Source organism: Cheilinus undulatus, linkage group 23, assembly GCF_018320785.1.
Source record: "Cheilinus undulatus linkage group 23, ASM1832078v1, whole genome shotgun sequence".
NCBI classification, from domain to species: domain Eukaryota; kingdom Metazoa; phylum Chordata; class Actinopteri; order Labriformes; family Labridae; genus Cheilinus; species Cheilinus undulatus.
The window spans coordinates 34,199,814-34,221,750 of NC_054887.1; the positions used below are offsets into that span (position 1 = coordinate 34,199,814).

Here is a 21,937-nt window from a genome sequence, read left to right on the forward strand (position 1 = left end):
GTTGACCCCCCTGGCCTTAAGGCCCTGTCCGCACGGAAACGAATTCAGACGTGACAACAGTTTTTTGTCAGATCGGTGTTTCATCCACAGGGAAACGGCGTTTCGGGTGACTAAACGATACGTTTTAAAAACGGGTCCCAGAGTGCATAAATCCGTAAATGACCACCGTTTTGTCTCCGTGTGGACGGCTATCCGCATCTTTCTTGAAATGATTACATCACAGCGTAGCTGTCTTAAGGCGCCTGCACAGGTCCGACCAAAACGTTAATAAGGCACTACAGGGTTGTGTTGGTGCTGCAGAAGCTACTGAGCTTGTTATGGCTTTTAGAGAACAATCTGATGCTCCTTTACCACCACCGCAAAACGCACACACCAGATGTTCTTAAATCCAACGCAGAGAACAACCAGAAGGACAACTAGAAGAAAGTTTGTGTCAGTTTTCTGTGCGCTTCTTCTCTCATTTGGTGCATTTCAGTGACAGCGTTACAGCGCCATGTACAGGCTTGGCATATGCACTAAAGCGTTTTCGTCGGTTCGTGAAACAACTCCATCTTTACGAAAAACTTTTTCAAAACAAAATGGCAGTATTTCGTTTTCGTCTCCGGTTGAACGGGCCTAAAGGCCCAAACATACTGGAGCGTACTGTGAGCGGAGCGGACTGCATGGTATGTCCGCATAGTCGAGTGCACTGCCGCGTAGTAGTTTCCTGTGAATTTCCATGAATTCCTACATTTCCCACAATCCTTGCGCGTTGTTTACATTTTTTTGTCATGGCGTCCTACACTGACGAAACCTGCTGGCTTTGCAAAGCAATAAAATTAAGAGACGGTGGTATGTACGGCCATTAAATGCCACAAGAGACGAGGAAGGGGAGTCTGCCATGTTGGTGAAGGACATGTGAAGTATTGACGTGGAAAAACATTTTCAATACTTCCGAATGACACGTGAAAACTTTGATGATCTGGTTGGGCGCCTAGCCCCAGTCCTTCTCACTCTGGGAGTCACCGCTCACTCGTCAACGCACAGAGGAACAAAATGCAGGTCGATGTGAAAAATACATGCGAGCAGTGTTTTGTGTGACACCAGTTCATGGAGCAGAGTCCACAAAGTCGTAAATTTTGAGCTTTGGGCGCACGGGCCTTGCGGATGTCCGCTTTGAATCCACGCAGACCTCCGCGGAGTCCGTTCTGCGTATGTGCCATCCGAGGATGTTTGGGCCTTAAGTGTAACTTCCTGGAGAGCTTTGATTGGTTAAGATTGGCTAAAAAACCATCCAATCACCCCTAAATCTTCCCCCTCTCTTTCCTGGATAACAGCGTTTATAAAAGACGACGTGTTTCTGAATCAGAACGAGCTGCATCGTCTCCATCATCAGATACATGAGTGTGACACGCTCATCCATAAGCACTCAGTCACAGCGGGCTGGTTGAGCATGGAGGTGGCAGGAGCGGTCCTGTTCCATTTGCAGACATTAGCACAGGGAGATTAATTTGTCCCCTTCCATTAGGTGGGAAAGCAGTCGTCATGGCCGCTCAATTATCACTAAACAAAAAGAAAAGTGCACAAACAAACAGAAAGCGCGCGGCTAATAAGCCCCGCATGAGCGTGTGCGTGGCGTCAGATGGATGCATACGTGTGCGGCTGCTGATGGCTCATTAAAGGCGTTTTTTTACGTCCAACATCCACCGATCCGGAGAGGGAGGCACGGAGAGAAAGAGCTTGTTGTTGTTGTGTTTAGCCGAGCAGTCTTCCTGCAGCTCCCTCCTCTTTTGTGAGGATTTCGACTTCATTAGAATTATAATGAACACCGGCGCGGCTCGCTGAAATATTTTTGGCTCCTTGAACGTAAATGAATCCACGAGCAAATCAATTCAAATCTGCCCATTATGCTTGTTTTTTCTGGGTCGTGTCACACGTGCACAACAGGCCGCACAAACCGTAGGAGATCATAACGAGGCGGGATTAGAGGATCATTCGTCATCATTCCAGGCAGCGCTACATTTCACGAAATCAATTTCATATCCAAAACAGCATCGACGGCTCATGATGGCGTATTGACGGACGCAGAAACACATCCCGGCGTTGTGCTGGGTTTGTTAAAGCGGACTGGTATGTGTGTGTGTGTGTGTGTGTGTGTGTGTGTGAATGTGTGGAAGTGTGTTTGGCTGTCGTGCTCCGCCGGTGTGATGATGTTGCTGTGTAGTGAGACTCGCTAATTGGCTCACCTGTCTCTCAGCCATCTGGAGCCTCTCAAAAAAAGAGCGCAGAAAAAAAACAAAAAAACGTCACAGCGGCAGAGTTCCCCCAACATCAACGCAGCAGAAAACAAATGTGCAAACGAGCGAATGCAAATTAAAGCCAGGACCATGAGCAAATCTAAGGATATTTCTCTGCACGTCACACCCTTTCCTCTATTTTTTTCAGCTGCAGAAGAGATTTAATAAAGCAAAATTATTCCTGGCAGTATGGTAATCACACAAACGCCAGCGAATTAACGTGATAATGATTAATTACAGCGTTAACAAGCTTTCTGCTGCAGCACCCAGTTTACAATCAGGACAGGATTAGAACAAATAAAGTATTAAAAATAAATGTTGTTGTTGCAGGAAAGCGGCGGAATGTGGAGGAGACACACCCACGGTTTCAGCCCCCCCCTCAGAGAGCATCAGCTGGAAGAGAAAACACTCGACTATCCCAGAAAACCCTGGGGCACGGCGCTCTGTGTAGTGTAGCGTAGTGGTTGGATCATACTGGTGGTATTTGGGGGGGGTGGGGGAGGGGGGGGGCTGCATGCAGATGTGTGTGAGAGGGAGAGGCTCACATCTTCCTGTGTTTCATCCTGTTAGTTCATACAGTATCATAGATGTTCATATTTTATCTCGCTAGAGGGCTGGTTGTAGTGATTTGGAGGCGGAGTCATATCCTGTCCAATCATATCGTACCATATCTTGTTGTATGTTTATCTCCCTGCCTCATCACACTGTTAGTTTGGTGTATCATGATTATGTTCAGAATGACATCAGCGTTATTCTACTGTGGAGTGTCTGCTGTAGTTCTGCATCGTCATGCATTATTTATGTACCGTATCTGACTGTGTCGCATCCCTTCATCTTTTGCTGTGTTATGATGTGGCAGGTCAGGGGTGTCAAACTCGAGGCCTGGGGGCCAAATCTGGCCGCCTGATTCTGGCCCGTGGTACAGTTAGAGATCCTTTCATATTTTTATTCTAACTGGTCCAGCGCTGCGATATGGAAGCCCGTTTCCCCCAGTTGAAAAAAAAAAAGAAAAAAAAAAAAAAAAGTTTAAAAGTTGAAAATTTTTTTTTTTTTTTTTTTTTTTTTTTTTAACCTGGCGGAAACGGGCTTCCATACTGTGAGGTCTGCAGATTTCCTCCAGTATAAACACGTTACCTTAACCTTGATGGTTTAAAAAATCCTGATAAAATAAAAAAAGAAAAAGCAAATAATTAGATTAAAGTCAGGGATGTAGGCCGATAAATTAAGTATTTTAAATTCTGCATCTCATAATCATGACTTAAACTTACTATTTTGAATTCTATCTCACATTTTATTCTTCTAAATTTAAAATTTTGACATTTTGGATTCATAATCTTGAATGTTTTGCCTTTGGAAAACACAAATTTAACTTTATATCTCATATTTTTACTTTTCAGGTTCACAACTTTAGATTTTAAGTAATTTTTTTGACCATTATAGCTCTTTATTTTGAATTCTATCTCACATTTTGATCTTTTAGATTCACAATCTAAAATTTCAACTCATATTTTTACATTTTGGATTCATAATCTTGAATTTTTTGCCTTTGAAAAACAAGAATTTTAACTTTTTTTCTTATGTGAATTCTATCTCTGATTTTGATCTTTATGGTTCAAAATTTGAAATTTTATTTCATATTTTGACATTTTAGATTCATTATTTTGAATTTTAGCTCATATTTGAACCTTTAAAGCATGGTTGTGTGTTTCTATTCCATATATTTTCCTTTTAAAACATTATTATTTTCTCTGATTTTGAGCCTTTAAACTTTTCTTTTTGGCTTTTTTAATCTGTTTTCACCTGTGCTCACTTTTTACTCCTTAAATTATTACCTTTTAAAAAAAGAGGTTGACGGTTTCTGGTTGAATGTTGACCTGTTATGACCTCAGCTTAGACCTAAATCAAGAATTCAACCCTGCTGTGGTGGAGTCTGCTGTCTTATTTATCTGGTCTATGACGATCTAACATCATTATTATGAAGTAATAAGAAAATGGAGGGAAAAGTTACAAATGAGGAAAATAAGAATTTACCTTCCATCTCTAAATAATAACGGCATTTAAAAAAAAACATCCTGTGATCAGCAGAAGTTAAAATATTTAAAATATTTAAAATAATAACTAAAAATCTGCTCCACATTCCTGAAAACATTTAAAACCAACAACAGGGGTAAAATGTGTGTGTGTTTCTGAGTGTGTATTTCTGAGTGTGTATTTGTTGGTGTGTATTTCTGAGTGTGTATTTCTGAGTGTGTAATTCTAGTGTGTATTTCTGAGTGTGTATTTCTGAGTGTGTATTTCTGAGTGTGTATTTGTTGGTGTGTATTTCTGAGTGTGTATTTCTGAGTGTGTAATTCTAGTGTGTATTTCTGAGTGTGTATTTCTGAGTGTGTATTTCTGAGTGTGTATTTCTGTGTGTGTATTTCTGAGTGTGTATTTCTGAGTGTGTATTTCTGAGTGTGTATTTCTGAGTGTGCATTTCTGAGTGTGTATTTTTTGGTGTGTATTTCTGAGTGTGTATTTCTGAGTGTGTATTTCTTTGTGTATTTCTGAGTGTGTATTTTTGGGTGTGTATTTCTGAGTGTGTATTTCTGAGTGTATTTCTGAGTGTGTATTTCTGAGTGTGTATTTCTGAGTGTGTATTTCTAAGTGTGTATTTCTGAGTGTGTATTTTTGGGTGTGTATTTCTGAGTGTGTATTTCTGAGTGTATTTCTGAGTGTGTATTTCTGAGTGTGTATTTCTGGGTGTGTATTTCTGAGTGTGTATTTCTGAGTGTGTATTTCTGAGTGTGTATTTCTGAGTGTGTATTTCTGAGTGTGTATTTCTGAGTGTGTATTTCTGTGTGTGTATTTCTGAGTGTGTATTTCTGAGTGTATTTCTGAGTGTGTATTTCTGAGTGTGTATTTCTGAGTGTGTATTTCTGAGTGTATTTCTGAGTGTGTATTTCTGAGTGTGTATTTCTGAGTGTATTTCTGAGTGTGTATTTCTGAGTGTGTATTTCTGAGTGTGTATTTCTAAGTGTGTATTTCTGAGTGTGTATTTCTAGTGTGTATTTCTGAGTGTGTATTTCTGAGTGTATTTCTGAGTGTGTATTTCTGAGTGTGTATTTCTGAGTGTATTTCTGAGTGTGTATTTCTGAGTGTGTATTTCTGAGTGTGTATTTCTGAGTGTGTATTTCTGAGTGTGTATTTCTAGTGTGTATTTCTGAGTGTGTATTTCTGAGTGTGTATTTCTGAGTGTATTTCTGAGTGTGTATTTCTGTGTGTGTATTTCTGAGTGTGTATTTCTGAGTGTATTTCTGAGTGTGTATTTCTGAGTGTGTATTTCTGAGTGTATTTCTGAGTGTGTATTTCTGAGTGTGTATTTCTGAGTGTATTTCTGAGTGTGTATTTCTGAGTTTGTATTTCTGAGTGTATTTCTGTGTGTGTATTTCTGAGTGTGTATTTCTGAGTGTATTTCTGAGTGTGTATTTCTGAGTGTGTATTTCTGAGTGTGTATTTCTGAGTGTGTATTTCTGAGTGTGTATTTCTGAGTGTGTATTTCTGAGTGTGTATTTCTGAGTGTGTATTTCTGAGTGTATTTCTGAGTGTGTATTTCTGAGTGTGTATTTCTGAGTGTGTATTTCTGAGTGTGTATTTCTGAGTGTATTTCTGAGTGTGTATTTCTGAGTGTGTATTTCTAGTGTGTATTTCTGAGTGTGTATTGCTAGTGTGTATTTCTGAGTGTGTATTTCTGAGTGTATTTCTGAGTGTGTATTTCTGGGTGTGTATTTCTGGGTGTGTATTTCTGAGTGTATTTCTGAGTGTGTATTTCTGAGTGTGTATTTCTGAGTGTGTATTTCTGGGTGTGTATTTCTGAGTGTATTTCTGAGTGTGTATTTCTGAGTGTGTATTTCTGAGTGTGTATTTCTGGGTGTGTATTTCTGAGTGTATTTCTGAGTGTGTATTTCTGGGTGTGTATTTCTAGTGTGTATTTCTGAGTGTGTATTTCTGAGTGTGTATTTCTAGTGTGTATTTCTGAGTGTGTATTTCTGAGTGTGTATTTCTGAGTGTGTATTTCTGAGTGTGTATTTCTGAGTGTGTATTTCTGAGTGTGTATTTCTGAGTGTGTATTTCTGAGTGTGTATTTCTGAGTGTGTATTTCTGAGTGTGTATTTCTGAGTGTGTATTTCTGAGTGTGTATTTCTGAGTGTATTTCTGAGTGTGTATTTCTGAGTGTGTATTTCTGAGTGTGTATTTCTGAGTGTGTATTTCTAGTGTGTATTTCTGAGTGTGTATTTCTGAGTGTGTATTTCTAGTGTGTATTTCTGAGTGTGTATTTCTGAGTGTGTATTTCTGAGTGTGTATTTCTGAGTGTGTATTTCTGAGTGTGTATTTCTGAGTGTATTTCTGAGTGTGTATTTCTGAGTGTGTATTTCTAGTGTGTATTTCTGAGTGTGTATTTCTGAGTGTGTATTGCTAGTGTGTATTTCTGAGTGTGTATTTCTGAGTGTAATTCTAGTGTGTATTTCTGAGTGTGTATTTCTGAGTGTGTATTTCTGAGTGTGTATTTCTGTGTGTATTTCTGAGTGTGTATTTCTGAGTGTGTATTTCTGAGTGTGTATTTCTGAGTGTGTATTTCTGAGTGTGTATTTCTGAGTGTGTATTTCTGAGTGTGTATTTCTGAGTGTGTATTTCTTTGTGTATTTCTGAGTGTGTATTTTTGGGTGTGTATTTCTGAGTGTGTATTTCTGAGTGTGTATTTCTTTGTGTATTTCTGAGTGTGTATTTTTGGGTGTGTGTTTCTGAGTGTGTGTTTCTGAGTGTGTATTTCTGAGTGTGTATTTGTTGGTGTGTATATCTGAGTGTGTATTTCTGAGTGTGTATTTCTGAGTGTGTAATTCTAGTGTGTATTTCTGAGTGTGTATTTGTTGGTGTGTATTTCTGAGTGTGTATTTCTGAGTGTGTATTTCTGAGTGTGTATTTCTGAGTGTATTTCTGAGTGTGTAATTCTAGTGTGTATTTCTGAGTGTGTATTTCTGAGTGTGTATTTTTTGGTGTGTATTTCTGAGTGTGTATTTCTGAGTGTGTATTTCTGAGTGTGTATTTCTGAGTGTGTATTTCTGAGTGTGTATTTTTTGGTGTGTATTTCTGAGTGTGCATTTCTGAGTGTGTATTTCTGTGTGTGTATTTTTGGGTGTGTATTTCTGAGTGTGTATTTCTGAGTGTGTATTTCTGTGTGTGTATTTCTGAGTGTGTATTTCTGTGTGTGTATTTCTGAGTGTGTATTTCTGAGTGTGTATTTCTGAGTGTGTATTTCTGAGTGTGTATTTCTGAGTGTGTATTTTTTGGTGTGTATTTCTGAGTGTGTATTTCTGAGTGTGTATTTCTGAGTGTGTATTTCTGAGTGTGTATTTCTGAGTGTGTATTTCTGAGTGTGTATTTCTGAGTGTGTATTTCTGAGTGTGTATTTCTGGGTGTGTATTTCTGAGTGTGTATTTCTAAGTGTGTATTTCTGAGTGTGTATTTTTGGGTGTGTATTTCTGAGTGTGTATTTCTGAGTGTATTTCTGAGTGTGTATTTCTGAGTGTGTATTTCTGGGTGTGTATTTCTGAGTGTGTATTTCTGAGTGTGTATTTCTGAGTGTGTATTTCTGAGTGTGTATTTCTGAGTGTATTTCTGAGTGTGTATTTCTAGTGTGTATTTCTGAGTGTGTATTTCTGAGTGTGTATTTCTGAGTGTGTATTTCTGAGTGTATTTCTGAGTGTGTATTTCTGTGTGTGTATTTCTGAGTGTGTATTTCTGAGTGTGTATTTCTGAGTGTGTATTTCTGAGTGTGTATTTCTAGTGTGTATTTCTGAGTGTGTATTTCTGAGTGTGTATTTCTGAGTGTGTATTTCTGAGTGTATTTCTGAGTGTGTATTTCTGGGTGTGTATTTCTGAGTGTGTATTTCTAAGTGTGTATTTCTGAGTGTGTATTTCTAGTGTGTATTTCTGAGTGTGTATTTCTGAGTGTGTATTTCTGAGTGTGTAATTCTGAGTGTATTTCTGAGTGTGTATTTCTGAGTGTGTATTTCTGAGTGTGTATTTCTGAGTGTGTATTTCTGAGTGTATTTCTGAGTGTGTATTTCTGAGTGTGTATTTCTGAGTGTGTATTTCTGAGTGTGTATTTCTGAGTGTGTATTTCTGAGTGTATTTCTGAGTGTGTATTTCTAGTGTGTATTTCTGAGTGTGTATTTCTGAGTGTGTATTTCTGAGTGTGTATTTCTAGTGTGTATTTCTGAGTGTGTATTTCTGAGTGTGTATTTCTGAGTGTGTAATTCTAGTGTGTATTTCTGAGTGTGTATTTGTTGGTGTGTATTTCTGAGTGTGTATTTCTAAGTGTGTATTTCTGAGTGTGTATTTCTAGTGTGTATTTCTGAGTGTGTATTTCTGAGTGTGTATTTCTGAGTGTATTTCTGAGTGTGTATTTCTGAGTGTGTATTTCTGAGTGTGTATTTCTAAGTGTGTATTTCTGAGTGTGTATTTTTGGGTGTGTATTTCTGAGTGTGTATTTCTGAGTGTATTTCTGAGTGTGTATTTCTGAGTGTGTATTTCTGGGTGTGTATTTCTGAGTGTGTATTTCTGAGTGTGTATTTCTGAGTGTGTATTTCTGTGTGTGTATTTCTGAGTGTGTATTTCTGAGTGTGTATTTCTGAGTGTGTATTTCTGTGTGTGTATTTCTAAGTGTGTATTTCTGAGTGTGTATTTCTAAGTGTGTATTTCTGAGTGTGTATTTCTAGTGTGTATTTCTGAGTGTGTATTTCTGAGTGTGTATTTCTGAGTGTGTATTTCTAGTGTGTATTTCTGAGTGTGTATTTCTGAGTGTGTATTTCTGAGTGTGTATTTCTAGTGTGTATTTCTGAGTGTGTATTTCTGAGTGTGTATTTCTGAGTGTGTATTTCTGAGTGTGTATTTCTGAGTGTGTATTTCTGAGTGTGTATTTCTGAGTGTGTATTTCTGTGTGTGTATTTCTAGTGTGTATTTCTGAGTGTGTATTTCTGAGTGTGTATTTCTAGTGTGTATTTCTGAGTGTGTATTTCTGAGTGTGTATTTCTGAGTGTGTATTTCTGAGTGTATTTCTGAGTGTGTATTTCTGAGTGTGTATTTCTGAGTGTGTATTTCTGAGTGTGTATTTCTGAGTGTGTATTTCTGAGTGTGTATTTCTGAGTGTGTATTTCTGAGTGTGTATTTCTGAGTGTGTATTTCTGGGTGTGTATTTCTGAGTGTGTATTTCTGAGTGTGTATTTCTGAGTGTGTATTTCTGGGTGTGTATTTCTGAGTGTATTTCTGAGTGTGTATTTCTGAGTGTGTATTTCTGAGTGTGTATTTCTGGGTGTGTATTTCTGGGTGTGTATTTCTGAGTGTATTTCTGAGTGTGTATTTCTGAGTGTATTTCTAGTGTGTATTTCTGAGTGTGTATTTCTGAGTGTGTATTTCTGAGTGTATTTCTGAGTGTGTATTTCTGGGTGTGTATTTCTGAGTGTATTTCTGAGTGTGTATTTCTGAGTGTATTTCTGAGTGTGTATTTCTGAGTGTGTATTTCTGAGTGTGTATTTCTGGGTGTGTATTTCTGAGTGTATTTCTGAGTGTGTATTTCTAGTGTGTATTTCTGAGTGTGTATTTCTGAGTGTGTATTTCTAGTGTGTATTTCTGAGTGTGTATTTCTGAGTGTGTATTTCTAGTGTGTATTTCTAGTGTGTATTTCTGAGTGTGTATTTCTGTGTGTGTATTTCTGAGTGTGTATTTCTGAGTGTGTATTTCTGAGTGTGTATTTCTGAGTGTGTATTTCTGGGTGTGTATTTCTGAGTGTGTATTTCTGAGTGTGTATTTCTGAGTGTGTATTTCTGAGTGTATTTCTGAGTGTGTATTTCTGAGTGTGTATTTCTGGGTGTGTATTTCCGAGTGTGTATTTCTGAGTGTATTTCCGAGTGTGTATTTCTGAGTGTATTTCTGAGTGTGTATTTCTGGGTGTGTATTTCTGAGTGTGTATTTCTAGTGTGTATTTCTGAGTGTGTATTTCTGAGTGTGTATTTCTGAGTGTGTATTTCTGAGTGTATTTCTGAGTGTGTATTTCTGAGTGTGTATTTCTGAGTGTGTATTTCTGGGTGTGTATTTCTGAGTGTGTATTTCTGGGTGTGTATTTCTGGGTGTGTATTTCTGAGTGTAGCCGTTTTGAATCTCTGGGTAGCCAATGTGTTCCAGGTCAATGATCTGAATCACACGGAGAAGTACGACCCTCCAGAGCTGCAGTATGTTCACCTGCCATCCAGTGAGTGTTGATGTGTGTGTCGTGTGTGTGTGTTAATGTGTGTGTCTTCACAAATCTAACCCGTGTCAGTGTGAGAGAAAGAAAACACTCCTGAGAGAGAGAGAGAAGTCAGCTGAAGAAGGAGCAGAGGAGGAGAGAGATGTGGAAACGTCCATCTATCTCTCTGCAGACCCCCGTCATTAGCGGCTCTTCATAATTCATGTGTTTGGATGAAAAATGGATGAACGGCGAGCATGACACCAGCGCAGCCTCCCACAATTAAAAACCCAGTGAGAGTTTCCATCCTGCTCGTCCTGCTGAAAGACACCAGAGGAGGAGAACGCTGCCGTCTAAAGGGGCAGTTCACCACTAAATACATACACCTCCTCACTCTACTCTACCCTGATCCAGCACTCAAAATAACCCTGGTTTTACCTGAATGCGTTTATGATGAGAGGAACGCTGGAGCCATTTAAGATGGAGCAAATGCAAACAAAGAGCCTGCAGCCCTCATGGATCATATCTAAATCAGATGTAAGGACATTTGCAAATTTGCCATGCCTGGGCATGACTGCTCCAGCACTTTAAAACAGCAGGTGGCAGTATGCATGTAGCTGGACTGCAAATTCACCAATAAGTAAAAAGAAGAAGAAGCAGCCACCGGGGTCAACATTGGTGCATGCTCCATGGCTCCATCCTGCAACTATGGATGCTTTAATTATTTAGAGAAACCAACAACAATCCTCTTCCTGCAGCTCAGGATGAAACTAACCTGTGCTGCAGGGACAGGAGATGTTTACAGTCGACTTGACTCGCTGACCAGCACCCCTCCTGCTTACCACGCCTATGTCCTCGTGTGAACCCACCTAGGGTCCCCTTGAGGTGGGCAGCAACTCCACAGAAGTAAATGTCTTCACTGGGGAGCCTAGAGGCCACATTCGGCCCCTTTTCCTCACTAAATGTGGCCCAGGATTCAAATACAAACTAACTGTGAAAACTTGGTGTCCACGGGGTCTTAAAAGGTAAAATGCTGACGCATCAGTTTAAGGCAAAGGTGTCAAACTCAAGGCCCGGGGGCCAAATGCAGCCCACGGTGCAGTTTTACCCGGCCCGTAAGATCTTTTCATATTTTAATTGGAAGTGGCTCACCTGAACGAGGTCTGCAGATTTCCTTCAGTATAAAAATGTAAATTTAACCTTGAAGATTAAAAAAAAAAACCTTCTTTAGTCATAAAATTCTCAAAAAGTAGAGAGTAAAAATAGTCAGGAATGAGGGAAAGAAATTAATTTGTGTTTTCATTTCATATTTTCATTTTGCATCCCAAGATTATGACTGAAACTTGACTTTTCATTTCATAATTTTGACCTTTTCTCTCATATTGTGACCTTTTAGGTTCACAAGTTTTATTTTAAATCATATCTTGACCTTTTAAAAGTTTGACTTTTAATCTCATATTTTCACTTTTTAAACTCCTGATCTAGAATTTTATTTAATATGTTGACATTTTAGAGTCACTGTTTTGAATTTTATCTTATATTTTGACCTTTCATGCATGATTGTGACTTTCTATTATGTGTATTTGCCTTTAAAAAACACAATTTTTACTTTTTATTTCATATTTTCAGCTTTAAGGTTCACAACTTTAAAATTAAAAGTCATATTTTAAACTTTTAGCTCATTATTTTGGATTTTCTCTCACATTTTGAACTTTAAGAGTCACAATTTAAAATTTTAAATCATATTTTGACATTTTAGACTCATAATTTTGAATTTTATCCAATATTGTGACCTTTTAAACTCCAAATTTTGATTTTAATCCCATATTTCCACCTTTTAAACTTCTGATCTATAATTTGACCTTTTAAACTCTTGTTTTTGTATTTTGTCTCATATCTTGACCTTTAAGAGTCACTATTTTGAAGTTTATCTTTAACTTTGACCTTTTAGAGTCACTATTTTGAATTTTATCTCCTATTTTGCACTTTAAGAGTCACTATTTTGAAGTTTATTTTCTATTATGACCTTTTTAACTCTTGATTTTGTATTTTGTCTCATTTTGACCTTTAAACTCACAGTTATAACTCTCTCTCTTATATATTTGCCTTTTAAAAACTTTTTTTTAACTTTTAATTTTGTATTTTGACCTTTCGGACTTGTAAAGTTGACTTTTAATCTCCGATTTTGAGCCATTGATTTATTTATTAAGCATTTATTTGACATGGACACACAGTAACATTGATGCTGTGATATTTAATCATTTTGACCTTTTTTTTTTAGAAATCCTAAAATCATTTATCATCACTGTTTAGTTTCCCCTATAATCATGACCTGTGAAAACACAGTTGACAGTTTTTGGTTAAATCTTGACCCTGTTAGACCCTCAGGTTAGACCTGAATGTGATTGAGTTTGACACCCCTGGTTTAAAGCATCAAAATTAAGGCTTTTAAAACACTGAAAGTCTTGAATCTTAGTAAACAATATGACACACATTTGTCTCCATGCAAAAACATGAAGTACCCGGTTAACCACATCACTAATCAGATGCACTAGCAGTGCCATTAATTATTTATTCTATATACTTCATGGATTTGTTGTTGCAGCCCTGACGTGCATGCAAACAAATCAAAAGCAATGTGAGAGGCTCTGCACCTTTGCAGAAAGAGAGGAGACACAACCAGGCAGCAAACTCCTCAAATGCTGCACTAAAGCCAGGGTCTAGTCTCACAGCATGTGCACTTGATGATGCATTTTGGAAACAGAAGACAAAAGGAGATGTTGGAGCCGACAAAATCGTCTGATTTTAGGAAACATTCCTGCAGCTGTCGTCTCCCCTCTCCTGCAGAATGCACGCCCAGATCGTCTTTGCCTATTTGTCGACATTCTGGGACCCAAAGACCAATCCCCTTCCTTCCTCCTGGCTGTCAAATGGAGCCTCTTTTTGCCACTAATGCTGAGTGGGAGCGTTTTCAGAAAGTCTGACTCCACAGCCACAGCTCTGGTCAGACACTTCCTCACTGGGGGATAAATTAGAGCTCAGGAAGGACCCTTTAACACTGATAACTGTCACTGCAGAGGAGACGCCGAACTCCAGCCGCTGTCTCCTGTCTGCTGCTCCCCTCTCATAAATATTCAGATGTGGGAACACTTGTGGGGGAGGCGGGGCCTGGAGTGGGCGCAGCGAGCTGCCGCCTCAGCGAGGGACCGCCGTTGTCATGTGGCAACCGGGGAGGCAATAACGGACGCAGCGTAGCGGGACGCCACATTGTGTGGATCCCTGTAATTATAGTCTTCTGTGTGAGAGCGTGCATCTGTGCGGCTCGCTCACACCTGTAGCCCCTCGTGTGGAAGAGGAGCTCAAGGCCTTCTGAGAGCTTTTGTATCAGTTCCACTCATGAGCTGCTGCTTTTTCATGCACTAATCAACGCTTGTTTACGCCCGTTTTTGGTGCTTTTGCACATGGCGGCGGTTCGTGCATGTGTGCGTTGCCCTCCCTGTCTCGGGAGGTCGTGTCAGAGCCGATGGTGGGTTTGCGGCTCATAATGACCGATGTTGAAAGGCATCTGTGGAGCCACGCTCGCTAATTATCAGCTGTGAGCCTTCAAAGAACATTATCAGCACAAAGACCTGCAATTAGACACACTCGCACTGCACACTCCCGTCCCTTCGCACCCTTTATCCTGAACTCCGCCTCCTCCCAAACCGGCTCGTCATGATTGCTATTGTCATCTTTTTAACTCCACTTCTTCCTTCTTTCCTGTGACTCCCATGACCCTTTAAACCCTGCACCATATTTCCAGCCTCTCCTGTTTGATTATCCGCCCCCGTCCTTCCAATTAACCCTTTGTTATTATTCTTCAAGCAGAGTTACGGGGTTAGTGATGAAATTTTCCCCTGCAAAATGAGACAGCCCTTCAAGCTGCTGCATCACTGGTAGTCATCATCAGCACTGATGTAAACAGACGTGATGCTACCAGACATTTCTGCAGTGAGGAATCTTTTAAAATGCTTGTTTTACTAAAAAAAAAACCAAAATGCATTAAAACAAGATTGACCTTTGCCTTCCTCGGGCATTTTTGGCCACTTTTATCAGCTTTTTTATAAAATCTGTGATCATTTTGTCAGTTTTACAGCTTGTGGCATGAACTTTTACAGGAACTTTTTTTTCTAGTTCAATGTTTGAAATCCAACATGTTTGACTCTTAAATGTCATTCAGACTCTCTCAGTGAGTTTTCTACCCTCTGGACACCTTTGAGGCAAAAATGTATACATACAAAAAAACTGCCATTAAATCAGCATGCATCAATACTTTTCAACCTTTTTTTCATAAATCTCTTTAACAACTTCAGACCTGCTCAAAACTACCAAACATTCAGTAATTCTCAGAATTTTAACCCTTTAAACTCAGACAAAACTCTCCAAAATATAACGGCAAAAACACAAGAATGTGGTGCATGGTGCTACAATGAGTAAACGGTTGAATCTGGTGGAATACGGTAAAAATGTCAAATGTCACTAGACTTCTTCACATTGAAATGCTGACATTAAAGAATGCATGATTTTATACTGCAGTGACAGTGAGATTAAAAAACCTGGTTTTAATGGAAGTAAATGGGGGCATTTTAGCCTCCAAGGTGTCCAGAGGGTATTTCTGACGTTACGTTAAAAAATATTAATGCAATCGAATCAACTTTGTTGCTAATCTTTGACCCATCCAAGACTCTCATTACCCCCAAAGCCCCATCTTTCTACTATTTATTATATGGAAAATGATTCACGTTTTGTGTTTTGTAGTAAAAAAAATGAAATATTTCAAATAATCAAACTGGCATTTAAAGGGTTAAAATTCTGAAATTATTGAATGTTTGATAGTTTTGAGCAGGTCTGAAGTTGTTAAAGAGATTTATGAAAAAAAGGTAGGGAAAAAATATTGATGTTTGCTGATTTAATGGCAGTTTTTGTACGTGTCCATTTTTGCCTCGAAGGTGCCCAGAGGGTAGTAAATCTGAGGAGGGCACAGGGGTTAAGCTATGATATAAGATTGTTTCATGTAGTCGTACGCCTCCATTCATCAAGAATCAGGAGACTGTATACCTAGATATGAATGTGCAAATTGCTGGGATATAGCTAAGTGGAAGGGGCGAGAGGCAGACTGGGATTTAGCTTTATCACTACCAATGCATTCTTTGATTGGTATGATGGGCAGTGATTGGCTGATCAGAGATCTACCCAGCTGCCTTCTTATCTTGCAAAGCAGATGGATTTGCCGGTCAGTCACCAGGCAGATCCATCCTGCAAAGCTACAGTCTAAAACATCTGCCAGGACAGGGAATCGTCCTGACCAATCAGCATCATTAGAGGAGGACGAGGCGGCAGCTGCAGGCTGGTTTGGCTCTACTGGAAGGTGATAGCAATGGCTGCCACTGATGGAGCATTTAGCTAGGATGTAGCTGTAGTAAAGCTGCAGTTTTATTAGAACTGGACCACATTTCTTTATTTAAACAAGAGCAAATAAGTCAAAAGAATTGCACTGAAGCTTTTTATGGTGGCTAGTTCAGTCATCTCACATTTGTAACGTGTTCGAGCATATTGCTAGACCCTTAGATCCATCATTATGGTGCCACATCTCCTGTTAAATCTGAACTTTTCAAGACTTCAGTTGGGTTTGGGTCTGGGTTGTAGCTAATATGAATCTGCAGCATTATGGCTTTGCTGGGTTGATTTTCAAACATCAAAACTGATGATCAAAATCCCGTTACCCTACCAGTCCATTCAGACAATGGTCAGGACACCTGACCCAGACGTGAAGGTGCAGAGTTTGGGGGTAGGACTACGTAGGAGGGGCAAGGATGGCACAAAGACTGAGCAGGGGACTGCCACAGTTTGGCTTCAAAACCTCTGCTTCAGACACCAGAGTGTGACGTCTCTGAGGTACGTCCATGTCTGATAATCTGCTGGTGTGGTCAGGCATTGTTGGTTTAAGATCAGCTGTGCTCCATCCTTCATCACAGAAAGCCTCACAGCGATTCCTAAATTTCAGATTTAGTCTCAAACCCTGCAGGCAAATCAGCCCAGATCAAAATAACCATCTCCTACATGGAGCGAGGCGCCGACGGTGAAGACACAGAAACACGGGAGGAAAGCGAAAGTGGCGACGACCGTGGCTGTGAATAATTAGGCAAAATAGTTCGCTTTTGTTTTTCTGTCTGATTGGAGAAAAACGGCGAGCTCACAAACACGACCACAAGCGGCATGTACGACGCTAATCCGGCACACAGCTGCGTCATTCCTGAACGTGTGTTTACTTCCTCTCTGCCTCCACCGTCGGCGCCACTGCTGTCGACCCCCTACAATCCCCTCCACGCTCACAGACAGAGGAGAACTGGGCGTGTAATTTGATCCTGTGTGCTTCCTCCTCTAATGAAGCTCTCTGGCGGTTTGACTGACACCCGGCTCGTTATTTAAACGTCTGTTCGGGGCGAGGAGGAAGAGTGGAAATGAGGGAGCTGAAGGAGAGGATGTGACCCTTTATGAAGACCCGCCCTGCTTGGTTCCATCCAGAACAACTGAAAATACCCACTGGTCTGGCTCACCTCTATTGGTTTTAATCAGTTCTGTGATAAACAGAGTAATCATGAAGATACAGTAGAGTGTGTGAGAAAAAATGGTCCAAATATTCCTGATGTCTGATGTTAGCGATGTCTGCTAACGCTAGCTGTCCTCAGCAGTACAAGCGGACGTGTTAGACAATCTGAGCAGACTCACTAGACCAGCAGTCAGCTATAATTTGGCACAATTGTTACTCAAACTATAGCGCTGACAAAGGCGCCTTTCAGTGAGCTCTTAGTAAGCCCTCAAGTTTACGAGAAGAGACTGTATGATCGCCCCTCTCTTATCAGCCAATTACACTGGCTGTTGTTGCTTTACTTTGTTGCCTACCATGGCACTGGCAGCATTGACGGATCATACACAATGATGACGTTTATGTCTTGCATATCGGCGTATGTCATAGCCTGGGATTCTGCAGCGTTTAGAGGGAGTTGGTCCTGCTGAGTCTGCACACCTCAAACTTGATATCGTACCACATTCATGTTACACACTCTCGATCTGACATTCACTACAGCATGCTCACTCACATGCACAAAGCGGTGCAAACTGACGGCAACTGAAACATACAGCACTATCAAGGCAACCTATGCTTGTGCGGGTTCACCAAATTCAAAATGGTTCTGGTCAAGGCTGCAGGTGGAGAATGATCTGTAGGTAATCATTTCCACTGTGCAACCCTGCATGAACCAAATGAACACAGACTCCATGCTCCCACTGAGCATTAACAAGGACATATTAGAGATAATGCTGCAGCAGTGATATGAAAAAGTGGCGTGCACAAGGTCTAACTGACTTCACCTTTATGAAAATTGCAAATCTAGAGTTAAAAAGGCCTTACAGTGTGGCACACGTCGGTCAGCTTTGGAGCCAGAAAGCTGTTTGTAATATTTTTGACACTCTACTTTTTCACGAGTACTTCACAGATTTGGTGGTGGAGCTTCAGTGCTTTGTGTTCGTGTCCAGGACGATGAATAGTGAGTTACTTCACATGGATTTGAAGTCTTAACCCTTAGAGCTCACAGCTATTTTTTCACCATCATGCATCTGGACTTTTTTCTTTAAAAGCTTGTAAAACATCAACCCTGTGGTGCACAGTCAAGCTCTATACATCTTTTTTTTCAGGACAACCTGGGCTTTAAGAATATATCTACTACAGTAATGTCACTTGAATTATGATAAAGTTATAAGACTGTAAAGACGAAAAAAAAAAACAAATTGGAATTTGAAACTCAAAGATTTTCATTGATAACTCACAGTAAACAATAGTGACAAAGCATTTTCTTTGCATAGACCTGTTCTCCATCTCTTGGGGACAAAACAGTGAAAAAATAAACTTCTGTGACTAACGGTTATCAAAATATCTGAATAAATACAAGAGAAAGTCCATGCACTTTTTCTGCAGTTAGATTCATTTGTGCCGTTCCTTTAAGCAGTAGAGAAGCAACTGGTCGACTACAACTCCCACAATGCTTTGCATCTAAATGTTGCCCTCAACAAATATGGTGCTGCCCACTGAAGGAAGCCAAAGTAGGTGATCGAAAATGGATTAAAAATGGACAAAAAGATGCTTATTATCGGATCTAACACCATGGATTTAATATTTAAAGCTCCAGGCTCACTAGAATGGCGTCCTTAAGGGCTATGGAGACATCGAGGGTAGAAAACGAACGGCAAAATGGTCAGCTTTCAGAGGAACACAGAGTGTCTACGATGTATGGTTCAAAAGTTATTAACGTTTGTCTAAACTGTGTCGCTTCTTGTTGTATACGACATCCCTGTCCTAGAAAATGTTCTGTAAGAGCTACGAATGCATGAAGAACATATTCAGAAAGGCACAACACAGAGATTTCACAGGAAAAAACAAGTCAGTACCTATGACCTACAGTTCAAAAGTTACCAAGTAATTTACAAAGGGGTGTGCCTCCGGCACCGATCTGTGCTGCTGGAACCCTAAGGGTTCAGGAGCGGCGTCCGGCTGAACCAGCAGCGAGGACAGAAAAGCTCTACAAGACGAGGGCCATCAAAAACAAGTCACACAACGGTATTCTGAAGGAGAGCTGACCTTCGAAAGCTCGCTAGTATGAGCTCTGTTCAATATTTCATTCAATACACGTAAGGACAAAGTAAACCACTAGAACTGCCTCTGCTACGATGTGTATGAACCCTGAGCATCTGCTTTTTGCAGCAGAGCTTCCTCAACAATAACATCTTATAGAAATGTTTTCTCACGCTCCTATTGTGACATCCAGACATTCATCCCCATGCTTCCCTCCACAGTGTCTTTTCCACCAGTAAGCATACAAACTGCTGTGACATAATCGTGACTCTGTCTTTGGCCTTAGGGGTCACAGCACTCTGTTGGTAAACGATCACACTCACAGCCACGCCATGCAATCTGGATAGCAGCGTATTTATGAGACGGTAGTTCATATAAACTGTAATATTTGACGAGTGTTGTACCGTCTATGATAATAATCAGAGCATAAAACATTATGTGTGCGTTTATGACTGATGCTATGATGTTAAATGGGTCGGATGGTGGAAAACTCCATATTTCTTCTCCTATCTCTCCCTGCTGGATGAAATGAAAGGCCGCTGATGGTTTTCAGGGCAGGATATTCGTCCTTTTCCTGTTAAGTCGGCCTCAGATGAGAAATAGGTGCTGCTATTTTAAGATCCTCCCTTATTTAAACCTTCTTCTCCCCTTCCCCTCCTCCTCCTGCTTGATCTGTCGTTCTGTCGCCGAAGGCTTTGGTTTAATGACCCTCCTCGGCCGTAGATCTAAGCAGCGTCACATCTCTCCTTTCCAATTTCCCTTTTTTTCCATCTCTTTAATTCTCACTCTCTCTACCCACAATCCTCTCTGGTCTTCCTCTTATCCTTCTTTGTTGCCCCCTCCCCAACAACACCACCGACAGCAGCAGTCTGGCGTTAAAGCTCGGAGGCCCGTTGATGTAGTCAGAGTTTGGCCCCGAGCCTGGAGATACACTGCACGCCTCATTGAGGATGAGGCCAAAGGGGAAAGAAGGAGGAAGAGAGGATGAGTACAGTACCTTTGTATCGGCCCGGAGAGGTCACCGGCGTCCTGCCTGCAAGACGAGAAGGAAAAAGACGTAAGCATAAAGAACAATGATGAAATCCTTGAACACAAATAAAACATCCAGGCTTGGAGAGGACGTCATGTAAATAACAAACGCAGCATTTTCAGGAATAAAGGCCGCTCTGCTCTCCCTCTATGCCGACGATACTGTGCTGTTGGATTTTAAAGGATTCCTACAAGTAGAGCAAAGCAAACATGGATGGAAGCAGTGGTCCAAGGAGACGAGCTGTCTCCAGCCAGAGGAAGTCAAAGGAAAGCTGGAGCGCAAGTGCTGCTGGGAAACGGAGATGCAAGCTGATGTTTACAGTGGTGAAATGACGCCGTTCTCCAGCCAGCAGAGAAGACAGACTTTTAAAGTTCGAACCAAATGCAAACTAGAAAAGCACTCAGAGAGCGCAGACCTCTGCCGTTATCTCCCAGTAGTGAAGAATCCTTCAAAAAATCTTCAGTATGACCCAAACTTTGTGATGGGAGTAAATTCAGTCATCTAATTTGCATATTCTGACATCACTAGGCAGCCTCCAACGCCATTGGCTGTGCCTTTTCTCCCACGGCTTCTACCACGTCTCTAAGAGTAAATTTACTCATCTAATTTGCAAATTCTGACATCACAAGGCAGCCTCCACTACCATTGGCTGTGCTTTTTCTCCCATGGCTTCTACTCTAGGCCTCTACCACGTCTCTACCTCCGTGGTGTTTGTCATTCCCAATCTCCGTCACTATTCGCAGTGTTTTGGACCCCCCCAAGATACCCCCACCACGTCCCCATGCGAGATGGAGGACTAGATTTAGAAGAGGGGAACTGACAGACCAACCATACATTAGGGTTGTAGAAACAACCAATCCCTGCACACTCCTGGTGTAACTACCTTGTGGTTACAGAGGAACAGCCGGGCGCCGCTGGCTGCAGCTTGTCTGTAAATCTGATCCACGTTAGAAACAGGCAGAACCAAACACACAGAAACAGTCAGAAGCTTTCTAAATACTAAATTGGTCTTGTCATCCTTGGGAGCGGCAGACAAACTTGTTGTTCCTCTGGGTTTTCCCCCATAATTCCCTGCTGTTTCTCCTCTCTCTTTTTGTCTCTTCCTCCTCTACTGCATGTAAATAAATTGGTCCCCAGGCCCCTCCACAAGACACTCCACTGTATCTGAGAGCGAGCCAGCAAACCCTCATTCAGCTCGCACAAACACAGAGAAGCCTCCGGAGCTTTGAGCCGCTCTGAATTAGGCCTGGCTTCATGTCACAGAGGTAAATAAAATAATAATGAATTAACAATGCTGTCATTAAGCACCCGTGTGTGCGCGTGTGTGTGTGTGTTTGTGTGTGTGTGTGAACAGAGAGATGGTGTGAGTGTTTTATGATGAAATGCTGAGAAAAAACTGCTCGCTCCTCCTCGACACGGCGGCCAATCACGGCTATCGCCACTCTTTGCATTTCAAAGACGCACTCTTGTCTGTTTCATCTCATCCTGTTATCCTGCTGCACACGCCGAAGATCGCCACCTCCGCTTCAGTCCATTTTCCCAATGCCATGAATGATGAAAAAGGCTAAATGGAACATCAAACACACACTCCACACACTGCTGCATTCACACACACACACACACACACGCAGAAAACACACTCATAAACGACACGCGTCTACATCCAGAAAAACGTCTTCACTCCACGGCTCCCACTACTT

At 40.8% G+C, this 21,937-nt stretch overlaps 1 protein-coding gene across 8 annotated transcripts in view; it reads right to left on the reverse strand.

Annotated features, from left to right (window-relative positions):
- The window catches only part of celf2 (cugbp, Elav-like family member 2), a 435,899-nt gene that overhangs the window by 324,194 nt on the left and 89,768 nt on the right, over positions 1 to 21,937 (reverse strand). For all 8 annotated transcript variants that reach the window (XM_041780689.1, XM_041780688.1, XM_041780686.1 and 5 more), the window contains exon 2: positions 20,205 to 20,240. In XM_041780689.1, coding sequence (XP_041636623.1) covers positions 20,205 to 20,240 — 36 coding nt within the window. The remainder of the gene's footprint in view (positions 1 to 20,204; positions 20,241 to 21,937) is intronic.